Source organism: Micromys minutus (genome assembly GCF_963924665.1).
Source record: "Micromys minutus genome assembly, chromosome: 17".
Classification (NCBI taxonomy): domain Eukaryota; kingdom Metazoa; phylum Chordata; class Mammalia; order Rodentia; family Muridae; genus Micromys; species Micromys minutus.
The window spans coordinates 39664-59925 of NC_137952.1; the positions used below are offsets into that span (position 1 = coordinate 39664).

The 20262-nt window shown below is 42.7% G+C and overlaps 1 protein-coding gene across 1 annotated transcript; it reads left to right on the top strand.

Annotated features, from left to right (window-relative positions):
• Nucleotides 1-3783: 3783 nt before the first annotated feature.
• ACOT9 (acyl-CoA thioesterase 9) lies at nucleotides 3784-11267 on the top strand. The gene is made up of 15 exons (XM_080931213.1): nucleotides 3784-3828; nucleotides 4383-4477; nucleotides 5060-5105; nucleotides 5185-5355; nucleotides 5964-6001; nucleotides 6438-6521; nucleotides 7063-7166; nucleotides 7609-7685; nucleotides 8013-8080; nucleotides 9235-9346; nucleotides 9462-9552; nucleotides 9838-9923; nucleotides 10459-10546; nucleotides 10783-10933; nucleotides 11134-11267. The coding sequence occupies exons 1-15, from the start codon at nucleotides 3809-3811 to the stop codon at nucleotides 11244-11246; spliced, it is 1344 nt and encodes a 447-aa protein (XP_080787339.1). The 5' UTR covers nucleotides 3784-3808; the 3' UTR covers nucleotides 11247-11267.
• The last annotated feature ends 8995 nt before the right edge of the window (nucleotides 11268-20262 follow it).

Sequence of the window (20262 nt, forward strand, 5' to 3'; positions counted from 1 at the left end):
AACATGAGGGTAGGAAAGTTTTCTACTACAATTTACTTTAAGATATTTACTGTGCCTCTTAGTTGATATTCTTCTTCCTTGTCTATTCCTATTATCCTTAGGTTTGGTCTTCTCATTGTGTCTTGGATCTCCTGGACATTTTGGGTTAGGAGCATTTTGGTTTTTGCATCTTCTCTGACTGTTTTGGCTATGATTTCAATGTTCTCTTTGGCCCCCACGATTCTCTCTTCCATCTCTTGTAGTCTGTTGGAAATGCTTTCCTCTGTGACTCCTGATTTCTTTTTTAGGATTTCTACTTCTAGGGTTGTCTCTTTTAGTGTTTTCTTTATTGTGTCCATTTCCGTTTTAAATTACTTGTTCCATTTCTTCATCTTGTTGGTTCTCCTTTCTTCTAGTTCTTTGAGTTCTTTGAGTGTTTTTCTTGTTTTTTCTTTAAAAGCTTCTAATTCTTTATGCTTTTCCTCCCGTTCTTGTTTTAGGATCTTTAGCATCATCTTGAGGTAGGATTTCTTATGATCTGAGTCTTCTTTTTCTGGAGTATTTAACATTCTGCTGTTTGCTGTGATGGGAGAGCTGGGTTCTAGTGTTGCCAGGTTTTCTTAGATTCCCAGGGGTACGCTCTTTTGTTTTCCTCTTGCTTCTTGTCAGTGATTGGTTCTCACCTTTCCCTTGTACATGGCCTGAGTAACTGGATCTCCACTGTTCCTGGTGATGGATAGTCTGAGCCCTGTTCTGAGCCCCAAAGCCGCTGGCTGGGAACAGAGGGCTCAATGTTGATTTCCTGGTCCCTGGATCAGGAAGGGCAGGGGCGAGCCTTTCACAGACTAGATGCCAATACTCTGAGGCAGTAGGTTCAGCTCTTTCCTGACCTACTGGGCTCTATGAGGAACAAATTAACCACACAATTTTCACCTTTATTTTCTCAACTAGAATTCAGGGCTTCATGGTGTATGTATGAGGGTCCTCATTGCTCCCAGGCCACCTTGAGGCTGATTTTGGGTAAAGGCAATTACAGAGTGATACAGATTGTACACAGGGTGAGTGCTTTAGATAATCAGGAGCCTATGGGTCTGTCAGATGCAGACCAGCTAATGAACCTCAGCAGAGCTAGGTGCATCTTCTCATTGCAGATGCAACTCCAAGCAACACAGTCTTTCAAATAATAAAATCCAGGCAAAATTACAAGGCCAAGGATAAGTGAGTCAATCTTATGGAAAGCTGTAAAAAAAAATCTTTTAGCAGGCAATGAGGAAAACAAACAAGGAGGCTGAGAATATATATTGAGACACCTGACCTTCCAGTGGCCAGTCACTATTTATCAAGAGCAGAAAAGGGACAAGAGCCCTTGGCCAGCTTTTCTTATCTCTCAGGCACATGGATTTTTATAGAGCAGCCTGCTCCTTACCACCTTGTTAGACAGTCCTCTGGTTTCCTGCAAAGAATTTCTAAGAAGACGAATAGTTTTGTCTCTACAAGTACTTGAAAATCTGATGTTACAATGCTTTTCCCCATCAATTCTAGGGACCTGTTTGTGCAGAATGGTGACACACTGCGTTTGATGTTTGGTGGGTGCACAGTGAAGTGACAGTACTTTTTTTGCAAAAAGTTGATGGCTATCATCATTTAAGATATATGAGCAAGTGAACTTACATATACGTAGACACACAAAAGAGTACATGCCTGCACACACACACACACACACACACACACACACACACCCATAAAAAGATTGCTGTGTCCTAGCACCTTTTCTGTAGTATGTGGAGTTAGTGAGACCTATGCTGTAAACAAAGATATGAGACTAAGCCATGCTCTGCTGCCCAGAACTATACATTTTTTCTCTTCTGGGGCTTTTTCTATGCAGAGACTCACTGACCTATAGGTAAGTTAGAAAGTACACACAGCTAAGCTGAAAAACACAAAACCAATTTTGAAGAAAGAGTACAAAGAAAAGCCTCTAGCAAGTTCCAAGCTGACCCACCATAGTCCCCTCCCCATACCTAACTTGGCCAGGTAGCACCAGAGGAAGCCACTAACCTGTGATCGATATTCAGTACCCTTTTAACACAATACAGTGCATATGATAGTGAAAGATCCCCAATGCTATTCAAAGGGAGGCTAGTGAATGAACCTGGGATGATTTTTCTAAAAAGCAGCACTGTGCATAAAACTACGAGAGAGAATCTGTTCTGACACAAAGCCCATGATATCCTCAGCAGCACAGTGTCAGCAGAGAGATGCACTGTAAGATCTTATGCATCATTACAGGGAGGTAAATGAGATAAGCCAATAAAGAAGGGAGGGAGGAAAGGGTGGAGGTAAGCAAAGGACTGACAATATGTGAATAACACATTCTGAACATCTGAACATCACGATTTTACCTCATTAGCACAGGCTCCTTAGCCATTAGTTTTTAGTTTATATTCTCAGTTTATAAAACTATGTTCGCACATGTGTGTGTGCGCGCGTGCGACAGAGGTCCCTGGGATGTTGTTCCAGTTGTCGGATTGTGTGCCTTTAACACCCAGAGCCTTGTCACTGGTTCATGAAATTTGTTTTTATCAAATCTGTTCCATTTGAAGTCAGACATTCATACTTTTCCACGTCATCTCAAGTTCAAGACATCATTTCTTTCTTTCTTTTTTTTACAATTGTGTTACCTTGTGTAAATTTTTATTAAACTAAAAATATGTGAAATTCAGTGATGTGAAGGAAGACATGTTGTTGGTGCTGTCCATCTTGTTTGTAATCACCTGGTCTGGGGTGTGAGATCTGGGGACATATTTTATTAAATCAAAGTGTAAATGTTATTAAATAAAAATGTAGAAATCGTAGGAAGGAGAAAAAGGGGCACTTAGAAAACTGATGATAGTGTTTATTTTAAATTTTAAAACGTCTGTCTTGTGGGGTTTCAAGTTGCTGAGCGAAGTTTTAAAAAGTTCTCAGAATTCGTGATAGGACGAGGGAACCATTTCCAAAAGTTATAAACCCTTCTAAACAAAACCTATTTGGGGTGGGACATAAATGTTGACTTTACTTTGTTGTATTTATCGTAGCGCACTGTTGCTTTTGGAGGGCGTTGGGGTTGATTTCCAGTGACTTACGGTGGATTTTGGGGCCACGCCCACAGCCCCAACTGACACTAGTCTACACCCCGCATTCGGCATTGGGACCGGGACGCAGGGACGCAAGCCACAACCCCGCTGACTCTGAGACACACGCCGCCCTCCGTCAGGCGTCTTGAGAGCCTCCCTGCTGCGTGGAGGCTTTGAACTCACTGCCAAGCACAGGCTTCAGAGTTTGAGACTCTCCCCTCCGTGTCCCGGCCGCTTTTATTTTCCGCACGTGCGCGCTCAGGAGAAGAGACTGAGACGCAACTGAGACGCACAGGACGTCATCACGCATAACTCGGAAAACTTATTTTTTCCGCCTCCTGTTTTTTGGTGTGGGGTATCGGGGGTTCGAATACACGGACTTCGGTACGCGAGGCCCCGAACTCACGATGCCGCCATCATCAGGCAGATCTTGAATAAATCTCACCGCGGCCCAGGTCGGCCTCTAAGTGGCGGGCATTCTCCTGTCTCCCTCTATGGACTTCTGGGGAAATGAGCGCAGTGACAGCACGGGGCGTGTTCCAGTTGTCCACCAATCAAACAGCAGGACCTGCCCTTCTCTAGGCGGTAGCCCCGCCCCGTGGCTCCTTTCCCGGGGTTGGTTGGGAGGCGGGCTCACGCTCCTGCGTCACGAGTCCATTTCAGCGCAGCCCCGCCCCGTGGCGTCTGGTTCTTCAGGCCGGCAGCGCGGTGCCATGGAGCGGGCGGCGATGCTGTAGGTGTCCCGGATGTCCCGGGGCAGGTGGCGGGGGTCCCGGATGTACTGGGGCAGGTGGCGGGGGTCCCGGATGTCCCGGGGCAGGTGGCGGGGATGCCGGATATCCCCGGTGTCCCGGATGTCGGGCTGGGAAGGAAAGCGCGGCCCAGACTCGGGCCCTGCCGGGAAAACGCCGCCAAATTCCGATCCCTGCGCTCACCCAGGGGCGTGGCTGGAGTCGGGGTGTGGCCGGTTTTCCCCAAAGCTCCGAATGCGCCCGGCCTGGCGGTGCCTTTCTAACAAATGTTTCCGTTTTTTTTTTTTTTTTTTTTTTTTTTTTTTTTTTTTTTTTTTTTTTTAATATTTCGTTTTTTAAAAATATTTTGCACCACACACACACAGCCACACCTTTAAGAAGTGCTGGTCGAAAACCCCACTTCACCATGCTCTTAGCACTGCACGTGTCACACGCACACAAAAGAAATGAGAGAACACACGGGGTACAAACCCACAGCGATAAGCGAGTTAACTGTTAAGCATGTGTTAAGTGTGTGCTTCCTCCCGTTTTACAGGCTGTGGACCCGGAGCAAATGGCTCCTGACACGCGGCCGAGGCCTGGCGCAAGAATCTCGACATGGGATGTGTCAACCCCTACACATGCGTGAAGGCGAGCAGGGTGTTGTTGTTTTGTGTGTCCTTGATGGAGAAAAAAAACGCCTGTTGGCCTTGAGAGCTGCACATAGGGTGACGGTTTAGCAACCGTGAAACACCCGTGTTAAAGATTTACACCTAATCGATCACCGTGTGTGTGTGTGTGTGTGTGTGTGTGTGTGTGTGTGCGCGCGCGTGCGTGTGTCGGGTGGATTGCAGCTCCGGATCACAGTGTCCATCCTTGAACATACATTTATCATACACGAGACACACATGTCAAGCCTTTCACAAACATAAAAGTGATGAAGGCTGCCACGCACACACTTCGGGTGAGAACCAGAGTGAGAAAGTGCCTCGGTTCCTGGGGCTGGAGGACGAAGCATTGTCTTTGTTTCCACTTCCTGTGTAGAGGTGACTCACACGCCTGGGTAGTGACCTCAGATAGGGGAGGGAGGAGACAGAGAACATGGAGACATACATGTGTCCCCAAACACACAAACATAAAAAAAAAAAAAAAAAAAAAAAACAGGGAAAACCCGTCCCCTGCCGTCCCACAATGCACCTTCTTACGTGGTGTCAAGTTGGCCTCTCATTTCAGTGCGAGAAAAATTGCGGGAGATCGTGGGCGTTTCCACCGTCTGGAGGTAGGTGCTTCCGGGTCACACTGGGGTCACGCTGAGGTCACTCGGCTCTTGTACGAGGAGCCTCCCCTTCTCTTCCCAGAGACCACGTGAAGGCCATGGAGGATAGGAAGTCGCTTCAGGGTTTCCTGGCGGAGTCCCAGAAGGCGCTGCCCCCGAGGAGGATGAAGGACAGCTACGTCGAGGTCCTGCTGCCTCTGGGCACCGACCCCGAACTACGGGACAAGTACTTGACCGTCCAAAACACAGTCAGGTGACGCCTTGTCCACCGTGTCTACTACACGTAATGTGCACATCAAACTCCAACGCGGGTTCATTGATTATTGGTCATTGATCATTTATTGTTCATTGATTATTGATCGATTATTGACTGTGTGACACACATGTAATGTGCACATTAAATCCCTTCACGGGTTTATTGATTATTGGTCATTGATTATTGATCGATTATCGGTCATCAATTATTGTGTGTGAAAATACACACGTAATGTGTACTTCAGATGCTAAGGCTGGTTTCTTGATTATTGGCCATTGATTATTCACTATTCAGAGTATTCACTATTGTCATCGTATCGTATTCACTATGGCCACTCGGTTTTAATTTTTAATTTTTTAATTTTTCTTTCAAAACGACGACCGTGAAATATGGCTGAAAAACTCTGTGGGCCGTGCATTTAACGTGTATTTCACGTGTACTTAACGTGTATTCAATGTGTATTATTTCGGTCTGGCAAGAGGGTCTTGCGAGGGTCACAGCCATCGTTTTTAGAGCCATTGTCTTATCTCAAGGTGCATGATGGAATTTTAAGGGAAAAAATCTTTGTGATTTTCGTTTAATCCGTGTTTTGCTTATTTTGGCAGGTTTGGAAGGATCCTTGAGGACCTAGACAGCTTAGGAGGTACCGGGTTTGCGTGTGTACACATATGTTTGTATTTGTGTATATATTTTTTATTTTTCTGATTTTTCTTTACATTTATTTGTTGTATGTGATCATTTTTCTAAGAAATGTTTTTTAAATATTTTATTTATATTATTCCATGTATATTAAAAACTTCAAGTTGGAGAAAATATTTTTTTTCTTTTTTATTCTGAACATCAGAGAAAATTTTAAGTGGAAGAAATAAAATGATTTTTCTTGTGTTTCCTTTTTTATGTTTTCTGATTTTTTAAAAAATTCACTTATTATATGTGTTCATATTTTTAAAAAAAATGTCTTGTTGAATATTTTTAACTATTATTCATTTACTTATTCCACTGTGAATGTCAAAGACAAAATTTCAAGTGGAATAAATGATTTTTCTTTTCTTGCCCCCTCACCAACCCCCATCCTACAGTTCTCGTGTGCTACCTGCACAACCGGAATCCCTCGGCCAAGATGTCGCCTCTGTCAATTGTCACAGTCCTGGTGGACAAGATCGGTGAGCAGAGACCAGCGCCTGTGCGTCCTTAACTTCCTCAGTCATTTTAGATTTTTCTGTAATTTTAGATGATATTTCAGTTTGTTTCAGTAATTATTTTAGATTTTTTTCAGTTATTTTAGATTTCTCAGTAATATTTTAGATTTTTCATCATAGTCGACGATTATTGGGATCAGGGAAGACGGTCCCCGGTTGTTTTAATGAATATACGGAAGTCGAATATAATGCGGTATGTACATAGTTAGGTCAAAGAATTTTACTTGATTCTTTTTTTTTTTTCTTAACAGCCTCTAAATCTTCTCTTGGTTTTTAAAAATACATTTAAAATACATTTGAAATACATTTAAATTTGTTTCCCTTTTTTTTTTTTTTTTTTTCTTAACAGCCTCTGCACTGTCTCTAGTTTTTGGAAATACATTTAAATTTGTTTCATAGGCCAAATTTTATTTTAAAGATAAGAAATCTGGAGGAAAACAGCAGCTTTTCCCACAGTGTGGCGTCCCGGCACCGGGTGCACCGGTCTTGAACTTGTATGTTGCAGATCTGAGCGAACACAGCCTGAGCCCGGAGCGGGACGTGAAGTTCACGGGCCATGTGAGCTGGGTCGGAAAGACGTCCATGGAGGTGAAGATGAAGATGTTCCAGGTGTGTGTGTAAGATTGGGGCTGGACAGGCATGTGGGTGGCTGAGATCACGTGGTTTCTATGTTGCGCTCATCGTTGTTACAGTTACTCTACACTTTAGTTACAGTCGCGATTTTACAGTGTTATTGTACTTGTAGCTTTGGGTGGCATCTGGCGTCCTCCATGTCTACCGCCTTCATTTTCTTCTTTTTTACTTTGGGTTTCCCCTCAAAGCTTTGTCATTTAACACCCTGGAAAGTTTTTTTTCAGTCTTTTCAGTCTCTCTCTGTCTCTCTGCCTCTGTCTGTTTTCCAAGAGGTAGCCGAAAGTTTTAATTTTGACGTCTGGATAAACCTTAGACTTGGAGCACTTTAGTTCTTAGGGATCTGACCTTTGAAGCCATACTCGCAGGTATAGTGTGGACTCTGTCTCACAGCTCTGTCTTTCTTCCCTTTGCCCTTCAGCTGCACAGTGATGATAAATTCCGGCCTGTCCTGGACGCGACCTTCGTCATGGTGGCCCGCGACTCAGAAAACAGGGGGTAATAATCCCGACCTTTGGGAAACTTCCGAGGAACTAAGACCGGAAGTGGTGTCATCTTTCTAGAGAACCCGCGGATTTTAAATTTAAAAAAGAGAAAAACTGCAGATATTTTATTTATTAACTGCGTACGTTATGTTCTGAGTAAACACAGTGGGTTCGTGGCCCCAGAGGGACACTCAGTAGGCCTCAAGTTTGTATTTGCCTCATTTTCCTTAACGCGATGTACTTTTACTGCCTGTCCGTCCGTCAGTCTGTCTGTCTGAGCACTTTTTTTAGAGACCCGATGGATTAGCCAATGACATGAAATTCCCATTTCTTCCCTCAGTCCGGCCTTTGTGAACCCCCTCGTTCCTGAAAATAAAGAGGAAGAAGAGCTTTTCGCGCAAGGAGAACGTACGTTAATTTCTCTACAGTGAAATAAAAAATATTTTTTAAGTTTTCTTTTTTAAGCTTTATTTATTATATATTATATTATTACATATATATTTTATGTATAATTTATTACTGAAAGGATGATTGAGGACTATATGTATTTCTTACAATAGTCAGATGTTTTACCCGTACCAGGAATATATATTTTTATAGGAAAATTAATTAATTATATTTCATCCCATGGGCCTCGTGCTCTGAACAGTTTTTTTAGTGGCACAGTTTTAAGTGAAGCACTTTTTATCTTTTCATTTTTATTGATTGAGAATTTCATACATGCATGCCGGTAAAGTCGTCCTCCCCCCATCCCTCTTTATTTTCTTCCCTCCCCACCCACTACCCTCTCTTCCCTCCTAATGTCATGAACTCTTTAAATTTCATTGAATCTGCCTTGTCCCGCCAGGGTGTGCATGGATGCAGAGCCATTTACTGATAGAATTTTTTATCTGAAAGAAAAATACTCAGACTGGAGGGCTCAGTGGTTAGAGCACCACCTGCTCTCCCCTGGGTCTGGAGTTCGAATCCCAGCCATGTGGTGGCGGCTCACAGCTGTCTGTAACTCCAGTCCCAGGCCTCATGATGCCCTCATACAAAAGATCAAAATACCAATGTACATAAAGATAAAATAAATTATGAATCCCAGCACTTGGAAGCCAGAGGCAGAGGCAGGCGGATCTCTGAGTTGGAGGCCAGCCTGGTCTACAGAGCGAGTTCCAGGACAGACAGAGAGACATAGGGAGTCCCAGCCTCAGAACCTGACAATAAATACATTGGTAGATACGTTGATGTCTTTAAAAGAAAAAGAATACTCAGTGGGAAAAAATTAAGTTTTTTTTTTTTTTTTTTTTTTTTGGTTTGTGTGTGTGTGTGTGTGTATGTGTGTGTGTGGTGCTGGGTTTGAAACCCAGGGCCCTGTGCGTGTAAGGAAAGCGCCTATGTCCCAGCTCCATGTCTAGAAAATTTGCGTGATCACCTTGGCCTTCCTGTGGGTATTCGCATACATTATCCTGGTGGGAATTTTTGAATCTCAGAAATACTTTGTAGGTCACAAGGCACTGTAGACACCTTTTTACTTTTTATTTAAATTTGTCTTTTATTTCAATTTTTCCTTGCCTCAGTGAACAAGAGCCGAAGGGTAGCCTTCAGCACCGCGTCGCTACTCAAAGTGGCCCCCAGCCCTGTGGAGAGGAATGTCATCCACGAGCTGTTTCTCAGCACCCTGGACCCAAAGTACGTCAGGATGGCTCTCGGTTGTCCATTAAGGTGGCGGGAGAACATGCTTGAGTCCTCTTAACGTGCAAACACGGCGTGACGTTTTTTATTTAATTCGCCTCCGCTTGTGCAGGACGATAAGCTTTCAGAGTCGCGTTCTGCCTCCTAAGGCCGTGTGGATGGAGGACACGAAACTCAAGAGCCTGGATATTTGTCACCCTCAGGTCTGAGATTTTGTGAGCAGTGTTGTGAATTCATTTGCTGGGTTTTTGACAGACCCTTGACATGCGCTTAAAGGGATGTTTTTTTGTTTCCTATATAAAGATAACCACAGACTTTTATTAATGCCCGTAATTAATATTAATACAATAAACAAATAATTTATGTTTTACAGGGTTAATACCCATTTATTTTTATAAATATGCATAATAAGTTAATAATTTGTTTTATAGGATTCATAATTGATTAACATTAATACTCACAATAAATCAATAATTTACGTTTTGCAGGAGCGGAACATTTTCAACCGGATCTTTGGCGGTTTTCTCATGAGGAAAGCTTACGAGCTCGCGTGGGCCACGGCCTGTAGCTTCGGGTGGGTCTGACTCAGGTTCCGTCTCAGCAGCGACTGACCTGGTCCGCTGAGAGGAGACATTTTTAAAGCTGTCCGGCTGTGAACCATACCACATGTCCTGTGCGCATGCGTGGGGGCGGCACGGGGGGGGGGGGCAAACGTAGGAGATGACGTTGTAAAATCACTATTACTTCTTTTTTCCTTTTTCCGTATTTCCCATATTTTTTAAGTAGGTTTTTAATTCACAGGCTGAATACAACACTTCTGATGACGTTTTTTAAAATGTAAAACTCTCGGTATATATTCTTAGATAAGGGTGCGCATTATTTACTTTACTACTGTATATTTAGAGCGTACCCAGCCCCAACGTTTGCTTCAATTAATTAATGAATTCAATTAATTCTCACCGTAGCTGGATTCGACCATTTCCCCATCCTTTACGTCGCCCTTTCGGATCACTTATTTTACGTCATTCATTTTTCATAATTAATGATTAAGGGGGACATTTGAGACCAGAATTTTGCAATTCACCCTGATTCTGGGCCCTGCCCCACAGTGGTTCCCGGCCTTACGTGGTCACCGTCGATGACATCATGTTCCAGAAACCCGTCGAGGTCGGATCGCTACTCTTCCTTTCTTCACAGGTGGGCGGGGTCATGAGGGGCGAGGAAAGTTTTTTTTTTTTTTATTCTTTGTCATTTGGGTCTAGAAAAGTAGTGATTTTTGTTGTTGTTTTTTGTCTTTTCAACTTTATTTTAAAAGAAAAGCTGTCTTTTTAACCCCCGTGTTTCTCCCACGGCTGCCCCCACCTACTCCCCCCGTCCCCCCGCCCCTGGTATTCGAGGCGGCTGAGGAAACCTCGCGCCCGTGAATGTTTCAGGTCTGCTTCACACAGGACAACTACATCCAAGTCCGAGTCCATAGCGAGGTGGCCGCACTGGGCAGCCGCGACCACGTGACCACCAATGTCTTCCACTTCACCTTCGTGTCCGACAAAGAAGTGCCCTTGGTTTTCCCCAGGACGTACGGAGGTGAGGCGTGGTGTGTGCTTCACATGACGTGTGTTCTGCCCCTGAGCTACACTCCCTGTCACCCTAGTCCTTTAACAACAACTGTGTGCAACACTAGCCCCAGAGTGCGTCCCTGTGGCTGGCTGTGCATGCGCAGCGTCGGCTGCCCTACTGTGCGCAGACCGTCACTCATCATTGTGCTGCAAATTTCTGTCTTTCAGAGTCTATGCTGTACTTAGATGGACAGCGGCACTTCCGGTCCGTGGACGCCCGGGCCGCAGTGAGAAACGACGACCCCGTGGGGCCCCTGGGCCCCGTGATGCGGTGCCACTAATAAAGTCATGCTGGGAAACAGTCACATGACTCATGCTTCCGGAGCGTTCGGACTCAGACATTCGTGTGTGTGCGTGTGCGCACGCGCGCCTGCATGTGTGTAAAATACTGACGTCAATATTTTTGTTTTTTTTTTTTTTATCTTCCGCAAATGTGTGCCGTATTCAGCCTTTAGATTGATCACAGAGGCAGGACGGGCAACGAGACAGAGCTGATGAGACCTTAAAATTTGAGAGAGAGAGAGAGAGAGAGAGAGAGAGAGAGAGAGAGAGCGAGCTAGAGAGCTAGAGAGCTACAGGGATAAAGCTCAAACCCTTAGATGCCATCAGAACAAAAATTAAATCGTTTGGGGAGGATGTTCAGCACATTGGGTAGAAGAGAACGACCTTTAGCCAAGGTCGTTCAGGCCTTATTAATTTAACAGCAATCACCAGCGCTTGCACACACACGAATACACACGCACATCTATGACTGCCATGTTCAGAAGCCTCTCAGTGTCGGCTTTCAGCATCTCTTATTATGAGAAACAACGACCCCCACTTCATAATAAGAACAAGTGGAGCTTAAAGAAGTGAAATCCACAACCTCAAGACACGCCCACAGCCCCAATGGACAATGGAGATACCCACACTGTAGGTTTATGTCCACATTCTGTTTATTTAAAACCTTATCAGATGTGAGAGACCTTGGCTTCTTCCTAGGAAGTAGGTCGGAGGTCAAGGCCGGCTACATCCAAGTGCAGGATTCCAGGTCTCCGTGTGGAAAAGGTGTGAGACTGAGACACACGACAGGTTAGTTGGAGAGCCCACGGGGGTTGAGCCAAAATCCAGACTGGTTACCGAGGCCTACTGTCAGAGACAGAGGCCTTACCCAGAGAGATGCCATCTCTCAGGCCCAGGCTTGGTCTACAGGGGACTAATATGTCTGAGTCCTTGCTGTGATCGTGATTTCTAAGCTCTCAGTTTCCCTTGAAATGGTTAATCCTCTAATTTCTAATTATTTTTCAAACTTTTGATTCTGGGGCTGGAGAAATAGCTCGGTGGTTAGAAGCACTTGTTACTCTTGCAACTCTGGCCCGGGTCCCAGCACCCGCAAGGTGGCTCGCGTCCAGCTCTAACTCCAGTATCAGAGGATGCAGTGCCCTTTTGTGACTTCTACAGGCACTGGGATTGCACATGGTATGCACGCATGTATAAAAGTAAAATCGCGTACATCTAAGATATTTCCGATTCTTACGTTTTCTGTCTGTAAGTCTTTTTTTTTTTTTTACAACTTTATTTTTAAAAAAAAGCACGTACAGATTTTTAAAAGCATTTTGGCATAAAACTATATGAATATATTTTTGTCAGTATTTGATTTTTTTAAAGGTTCAATCCTATGACTGGGATTATGGTTACAAATGAGGACAACCTACCCTGATGCTTCATTAGTCCTACCTGCAACTGTTTGGCACATAGACCACATGTGTTCATGCCAGACTCACCACAGAGCCACTTTCTCCTGTTGTGCTGAACTTCAGTTATATTCTGCTCTGCTACAAGCATTCAGTTCTCCTCCCACAATAGCTTTGCTTTTTTTCTTCATGTGGATTGAGTCTCTCAGGAGGTAGTAGTTCCAGATGCTGAACCACAAAGAAAAATGGTGACTTTAAACCAGCATCTATCTTCCTCCCTCTCCTCCAAGTACCACGCATACTTCATGGACCCTGATCCCCAGATAGACCCAGGCTATAGTCCAGATCACTCATGGAGCATCACATAGAAGAAGGTCCAATCCAGAGAACAGCCCCATTCCAGAAGACACAAGGTACTAATGAAACCCAAGAGGACAATGTGTGCTTATATGTACATGTAATTATAAACCACCTGTAGGTAGAGAGAAAACCTTCTCTAGGAGTGGAGAGGACACCCAAAAGGTACATATATATTTTATATACTGAATGAAAGCCAGGTGTTCAAATTGACTTTAAGGGCCTCAGAAGCTCAAGGTTGATTGATATTTCCATCATGGTGCACATCTTTTTAATTTAGAGGATCCTGAATTGGGAAGGACAATAATGGGAGGGACTCACAGACTCTACACTTGGTCAAAAGGAGTCCAAGAGGTAAACATCTTAGATCCTTGCTTTGAAACACACTTCCTGTAAAGGGGCAAACAGTATAAACTTGAACCCTCACATTGCTTCAAAGACAAGGATGGGCAGACACATTCTGCGCCTAGTGCTGGGGTCAAGACCCTGTTAGTCACTCACCAATAATATTGATTTTCTTGAATCAATTCCTGGAACTTGTACAAGGCCTCACTGATCTTCTGTGACAACTCCTGAAGGTCAGACATCAACTCATGATGCTGTGTCTTTTGCATATGGGACTCACACTTGATCCTGGGATCATGGCAAATGAGCAAATAACCCTTTGACTAAGGATTCAAGGTTAACATCAATCAAACTGAATTGTGAACTACCCAAAGTCTTCCATGTCCTTGCTCCTTGGTACTGGATCCTCTTGGTTCTTATTAAACTTAATATTCTTGGTCTGGCACCAGTAGATCCAGGGAAGCAAAGGAGGAAGTTAACCTGTATTAGCTTTCTGAAGGGGCTTGAAGGAATAGCTTAGCTCTTCCAGAACTTTCCAGGAGCTTGTGCCCCATGTCTGGGTCCAACTTAAATCTGTGATGAATCTTCTATTTAAGAAAGGATTTTTCAATCCTTGGTTCTATTGTTATATAATTTCCCAAAGGACATAACTCTTATTTACAGGGAAAAGGCCTCTAACATACATCAGGATTTTCCAAGGTTCATCCAAGTTGGGCACACAGGTTACTTGTTGCTTAAAGTGAGGCTCCCCAGCTTCATAAATATTATTTAGTGAAAACTGAGCAAGGCTAATCTACAGAGCCCATAACTCTCTACTCTCTATAGGCTACTTATGTCTTAAGTTGAACACACACACACACACACACATACACACATACACTGGAAGGCACACATAAACATAATCAGAATCCTAAATAAATACAATGATTTGGCTTTATCTCAGAGTATAATGAACAAAATTTGAGAAAAGCAGTGCTAACCCACAGCCAATCCAATCAAACAGTAAGAGAGAGCAAGTGGGACCAGGCCTCTTCAGCTTTTGAAAGGACCAATTAGATCCAAAACACATACAGAACAGATACAAAAAGATTGACCATAAAGAGCAACACCTAGCCTGTCCCACACACCAAGACTTGTCTAGACTTTTTAAAATGCATAATGGGAGCTCACACTATACTACCAATATCCCCAGACTGGGACTCATGCCAGGGGTTCTGATTTACGTTTGGAGTATTCAAAATGCCCTGTTATTGTATTTTACTCCTATATGCCTTCTATTCTGCATTTAAAATCCAGTCAGAAAAAAATGAGAAGATGAGTTTGGGCATGAAGACAGCCTGGGGTTGTAGGCTTCTGTGATGTGAGGAAATCTGGTGTTAAGAGAGAGGGCCCAAGATAGTCATCAAAGAGCTGAACATAATGAAATCCTTGGTATAATAGTCCAGGATTTCTTAGAGTTTGTTCCTTTCATTTGTGATCTTCTGCAGATCAATTTTCAGCATTTCCAACCTCTTCACCATCTGCTCATTCTTGGTGGCCATGGCTGCAGGTTCAGATGATGCCTTCCCCAAAGACCCTGCAGGTAGGTAAACACAAGTAAGCTTGTAGAGCTAATAGGACAGAAACTGAAGAGACCATGGTTAGTCCCAAACAGAACCCCTAGGAAGAGGAAATTCTAGAGGCCCTGAAAGAACAGGAAGGCTATCTTCAAGCTGTGCTCCTCAGACATGTACCTGTTTCTAACTACTATCACTAAACACAATTCTCATTTCCTAGTGCACTCTCCCTGGCCCTGAAATGCATAAGCTGGCCAAGGCCAAGAGAATTTGAGGGCATTGTCAGCTCCTATCTAATAGATAAACATAATTTTTGGAGTTCATAGTGCTCATCACTTAAAGTATTGGTTACATACACCAGCACCCAACATCTGACACAAGTCAACACCTGTGCAAGCTTCCCAAACTACTGTCATGAGACTTCCCAAACTACTACCCTTTCTTCAGACTGTGATGTATGGGACATCATATAAGTTCAAGACCAAAGTGTCTGACACCTTGCCTAATGGCCAGGGGAATATTTCCTCTCTTTTACTCAAGTCACCTACAGAAATCTATTGAGATCAAAGTACTTCAACACTCTATTCCTGAGAACAACACCTTGTTCCTCTCACCAAGCTTCCTCCTGAGATTCTTTGCCCCTCAGCAGGTAATTAATATCTCTCAGCAAAGCAACTGCAGGCCTGTCAATTCATGGCTCTCTGCAAAACTACCCAGGTATTCTTGAATCACGATGTGCCATTTAGGAATGTGAAGGCTCGAGATCATAAGACCTATTTCTGGAAGGACCAGATCAAGCCAACCTCCTCCAGGAAGCTCCAACCCCCCTGCCCAAGACTCACTGTGCTTATGCCAGGACCATATATTTTTTCTGTTCTTGAACGTGACAGAAGGCTTGTCTCCTGCCTAGGTGTGGTCTCTGCTTCTACTCTATTTTCCCTCCGAATTATCCTGAGTAGCATGGACATCATGCCTACTTGTGAACCCAATAGATTCTGAAGGAACACCCCACAGGCAGTTGTTATCACCACAACATTGCTGACATCACAGAAGATTCTAAAGCTTTCCTGGATACAAGAGAATATTCAGGGAATTGACTACTGATGATATCACTGGGAAATGCCATGACCTATAGACTAACCAGCTTACCCCAAATTGGGTAGTTTTTGAGATGTGATTTCTTGAGATGCTCTTTGGGCCCTGAGCACACCCCTTGGTACTTTCTCCTTCCAAAGTTATAGATTTCTCCATGCTTATTTGCATCACAAGTGACTTGGATGAAAAGAGTTTGTTAGGGTCTTGGCATGGGTAGATCATTTTTGTTAGAACCTAAAGCTCTAGAATACTTGGATGAGGGAGATTTTTCTTCATAATAAATCTACTCCTAGTCTCATTCATGTAGCAGACATTCCACAGACACAGGGTTTCCCAGAGGTCATAATCATCATTCTCTACCCTTAATTATGAAAGATTGGTTATATTTTATTATTGTGTATGCCTTGAGTGTAGACATTGTTTCAATATACTCAGACATGTGTTTTTATGAAATCTCTTTTTCACAATTCCATTTTTTTGCAATGAAAAACTTCTAACACTTGGCACTTTATTTATCCAGGTACAAGGTGTATATCAATTGGAAAGTTTGTCTCTCTTTTTTTAAAGTCTCACATTCTCACTTTCTTCAATACAACCAGATAATTAGGTAGATATTTGTGAGCAAATGTCATCAGGGATGTTGGATTGTGTCTCTATAGTCCAATTAGCTATATCTTCTCCAATATCTACCTTCCTGAGTTCCCAGGTCTAGACCTGAGAGTGTTGGAGGTTTAGACTATGATACTGTATTCATAAGATACCTACAACCCAATAGGATGGGTAGGGATTAAAAAGGTCACAAGTCTGGTGAACCTTCAATATTAGTCAAACCATAAGTTCAGGAGACTTCTTCCTTCTTGACATGGGTGTTCTGAATCCATGGTAAAATGCCAGCTAACCGAACACGTCTAAGAGTGGGAAAAAATCATGTAAATGCAGGAGATGTGGAACTCAGAAATCCCCTCTGTCTTTCAATTAGTGAGATGAATTGCCTTTATGGAGAAATGTATGACCAGGGTAATAAAAACAGAAATAGAGAGTTTGGATAACTGTTGATACCTGAACCTGGGAAGCAGGTATGATAGGCAGTCCAAACAAATATTACAGAGATGAACCTGTCCCTGTATTGGGTACAATAGGCCCAAAGCAAGAAGGAGGCACTTTCACTCTTTCCTGAATTCTACTGAGAGTTCTGTAGTGTTTTCTTCAATGTCCTTTTATTTATTTTTATTTGTCCAGGTCTCAGACATCTATGTACAAAATCAAGTTTCCCAGATATACATAAATTATTCACTATTAATTGACAAGTTTTGACTTCTCCAGATTGGTTCTTGGAACCATTTACAAGAAAAACTATTTTCCAACAGTTTACTCTGGATTAGTGTTTTCCTTTTGTCACTGAGGTATGTCTCCTGTATGTATCCAGCAAAAGGCTGGATTCTGTTTGTTTCCTGTTGGTTAGCCTGTGTCTTTGTATAGTGAATTTAGTCCATTGATATTGACAGATATTAAAGCCCAATGATTCTTAGTTTTACTTATTTTTGTTTTTCAAGTTGATATTTTGTGTTAGAGAACTTTTCTTATCTGGGATTCTTGTGAGATGATTAATTTCTTATATTTTCTTAGGTATAATTACACTCTTTCTGTTTGAATTTGATGCCTGTATAATCTGTAGGAATGGATTAGTAGAGACATAGTTTAAATTTGGTTTCTCATGGAATATCTCAGTTTTTCCATCTATGGTGATTGAGAATTTTACTGGGTATAGTAGCTACGACTGGCAATTGTGTTTTCTTAGGGTCTACATGACATCTTTACAGGATCTTCCTGATTTTATCATCTCTGGTGAGCAGTCTGATGTAATGTACATATACATAGGCCTGCCTTTGTATATGACTTGACCATTTTTCTTAAAGTTTTTAATATTCATTCTTTCTTTCTTCTATATATCTCTTTTGATTAATATGCAATTAGATGGTTTACTGCTCTATTCCAATACATTTGGTGTTTTGTGGTCATTGTGTACATGTATTGTCATTTCTTTCTTTATGTTAAGGAAGATTTGTTTTATGACTTTGTTGAAAATGTTTTCTGACATTTTGAACTGGTAAACACCACACTCTTCTATGTCTATTATTCTTAACTTTTATCTTTTCACTGTGTCTTAAACTTGCTGGATGTTTTGGTTTAGGGGTTTTTTGAACATTGTATTTTTTTTTTTGACTGACTTGTCAGATACTTCTGAGTTGTGTCCTATGCCTGAGGGTCTCTTTTTGGTCTTCTGTATTATGTGATGCTAGCATCTATAGCTCCTGATCTATTTTGTAGGCAATCTCCAGGTTTCCCACCACTTGTGATTTCTATATTGTATATATTTCAATATATAGGTCTTAGACAGTTTTATTCAATATCTTCACATACATGAATTTTCTTGTATTTCTTTAAGGGATTTGTTTTCACTTTAAAGGCTTCTACTATCTGTTTGTTTGTGTTTTCTAGTAATTTTTAGGGGAGTTTTTATATACTCTTTAAAGGACTCTATCATCAGCATTAATGATATTTTTGGTTATATTTTTGATATTCGTCTATGTTAGGGTATCCAGGGCTTACTGTAATGGGAGAACTATGTTCTGCTGCTGATAAATTACATTGGTATCTGTTGCTTAAATTCTTCTGTTTGCTCCTCAGTATCTGGTAGTCTTTGGTGTTAAGTGGCCCACATGTCTCTGACTGGAGGAAGCCTCCCTGGAGGTATTAGAGCCTTGTGACCTGGGTTAGAGCAGGAGTCAGGCAGTGTTGTCCCTAGTTATAGCACACCTCCTGTGTCTGTGGTTATAGAAGCCCTTCTGTGTCTCTGGTTATAACAATCCTCTGGTGTTCTTGGGTAAGGCAGACCTGCTGTGTTCTTGGTTAGGGCACAACTTATGTGAGACAGGGGAAGGATCTGCCTCAATTGCAGATGGAGCTCCAGACTAGAAGAACTACTGGGCTCAAGCAGAGCAGGATAGATCCTATGTATGTTTGGCTTTGTAGGAGTCTCAGCTGGTGTGGGTAATAGGATGTGTGTTTCACCTCTGTTCATGGTTAGAGAAGATCTCCTGTGAGAATAGCAGACTTGAGTGCAGGGCCAGGATGTGCCCCAGTTACAGACCTGAAAGACAACAGTTTGGCTTGAGATGATAGCTCTTGAGTCAGCTAGGCTGTGTGGGTCTCCATGATGGCATGAATATTCAAGTGGGTGACTCAACTGTACCCCTGATTATCACATAACTCCTGGTATCCTGCCAGGCTATGAGGTATAAGAAGGGAGCAGGCATGATGGTCTTCCCTACATGCAGGTGCAGAACAGAATGTTAGACAATATTTTTTGAGACATCTCTTGAGTTTCTGGAAGTCTTTGGCTCACTCTGAGTAAAGATGGTGGTAACTTTCTATTTATATGAATGTGCTCATGCCAATCCCGGATAGGGGAGATCTGATATGACCAGTAATAGGTTTTTCTCTTCCCTATTCAATGAAGTATGTGCTGGTCCAGTTGTAGTCAGGTAGTATTTGCCTTTTATACTGGAATGAAATATTGAGAACATCAGCTTCTGTCATGGTTGCTTGGTGTATTTCAATATGGGGGCAAGGAATAGACTATGCCTGGGAAACCCTAAGTGTATGCAATTGCTGGCCTATGGGATTTTAAGAAATTAATGAGTCAGCCTTGTGTCTATTAAGAAGTCAGTTGCTTTGTCCCTAATAAGTGTTACCCCAATGTCTTCTAAGATAGGCCTATTGCTTAGGCCAGGAAGCAAATCCTGTAGAATCTGTTTTTCCCCTAGGCAGCCAGAACCACCTAACTGACCGGATGCTTGTCAAGCAAGTTGTATACTGTGAATGCCAAAAAGTAGCACTTAGGAAACCAAGAAGGACTGATGTAGAGGTCATGGACTATAGGACAAAGGCCCTGAGTGCACCCGCATAAACATCACCAGCAGCTTGTCCAGCAGCCATGCAGATTATAGCATACTACCCATAATCAGCAAGAACCTAAGTTCTATTCAAGTAGATGCTCAGAAGCTATAGGACTCATTCATACTCCCTGCTCCATTAAATTTGAGGGGTAACTGTAGTCCAGCCAAATGTAGGAGAGCCTCAAGATTCTCTTGGTGAATCTAGACATGGAATTTGTTCAATAGAAAAAAGGACTGCAGGAGATAGGGTTCACAGTCAGATCTCCTAGCTGGGCTCTGAAGACCTAAGCATCTGTGAGGGCTAGAAGCTCA

Excerpts from the sequence above, each read along its gene's own strand:
- ACOT9 (XM_080931213.1), top strand. The coding sequence starts at position 3,809 with ATGGAGCGGGCGGCGATGCT. Across the intron at positions 5,356-5,963 it reads ACCGTCCAAAACACAGTCAG|GTTTGGAAGGATCCTTGAGG; the intron begins GTGACGCCTTGT and ends TTATTTTGGCAG. Across the intron at positions 9,924-10,458 it reads GCCACGGCCTGTAGCTTCGG|TGGTTCCCGGCCTTACGTGG; the intron begins GTGGGTCTGACT and ends CCTGCCCCACAG.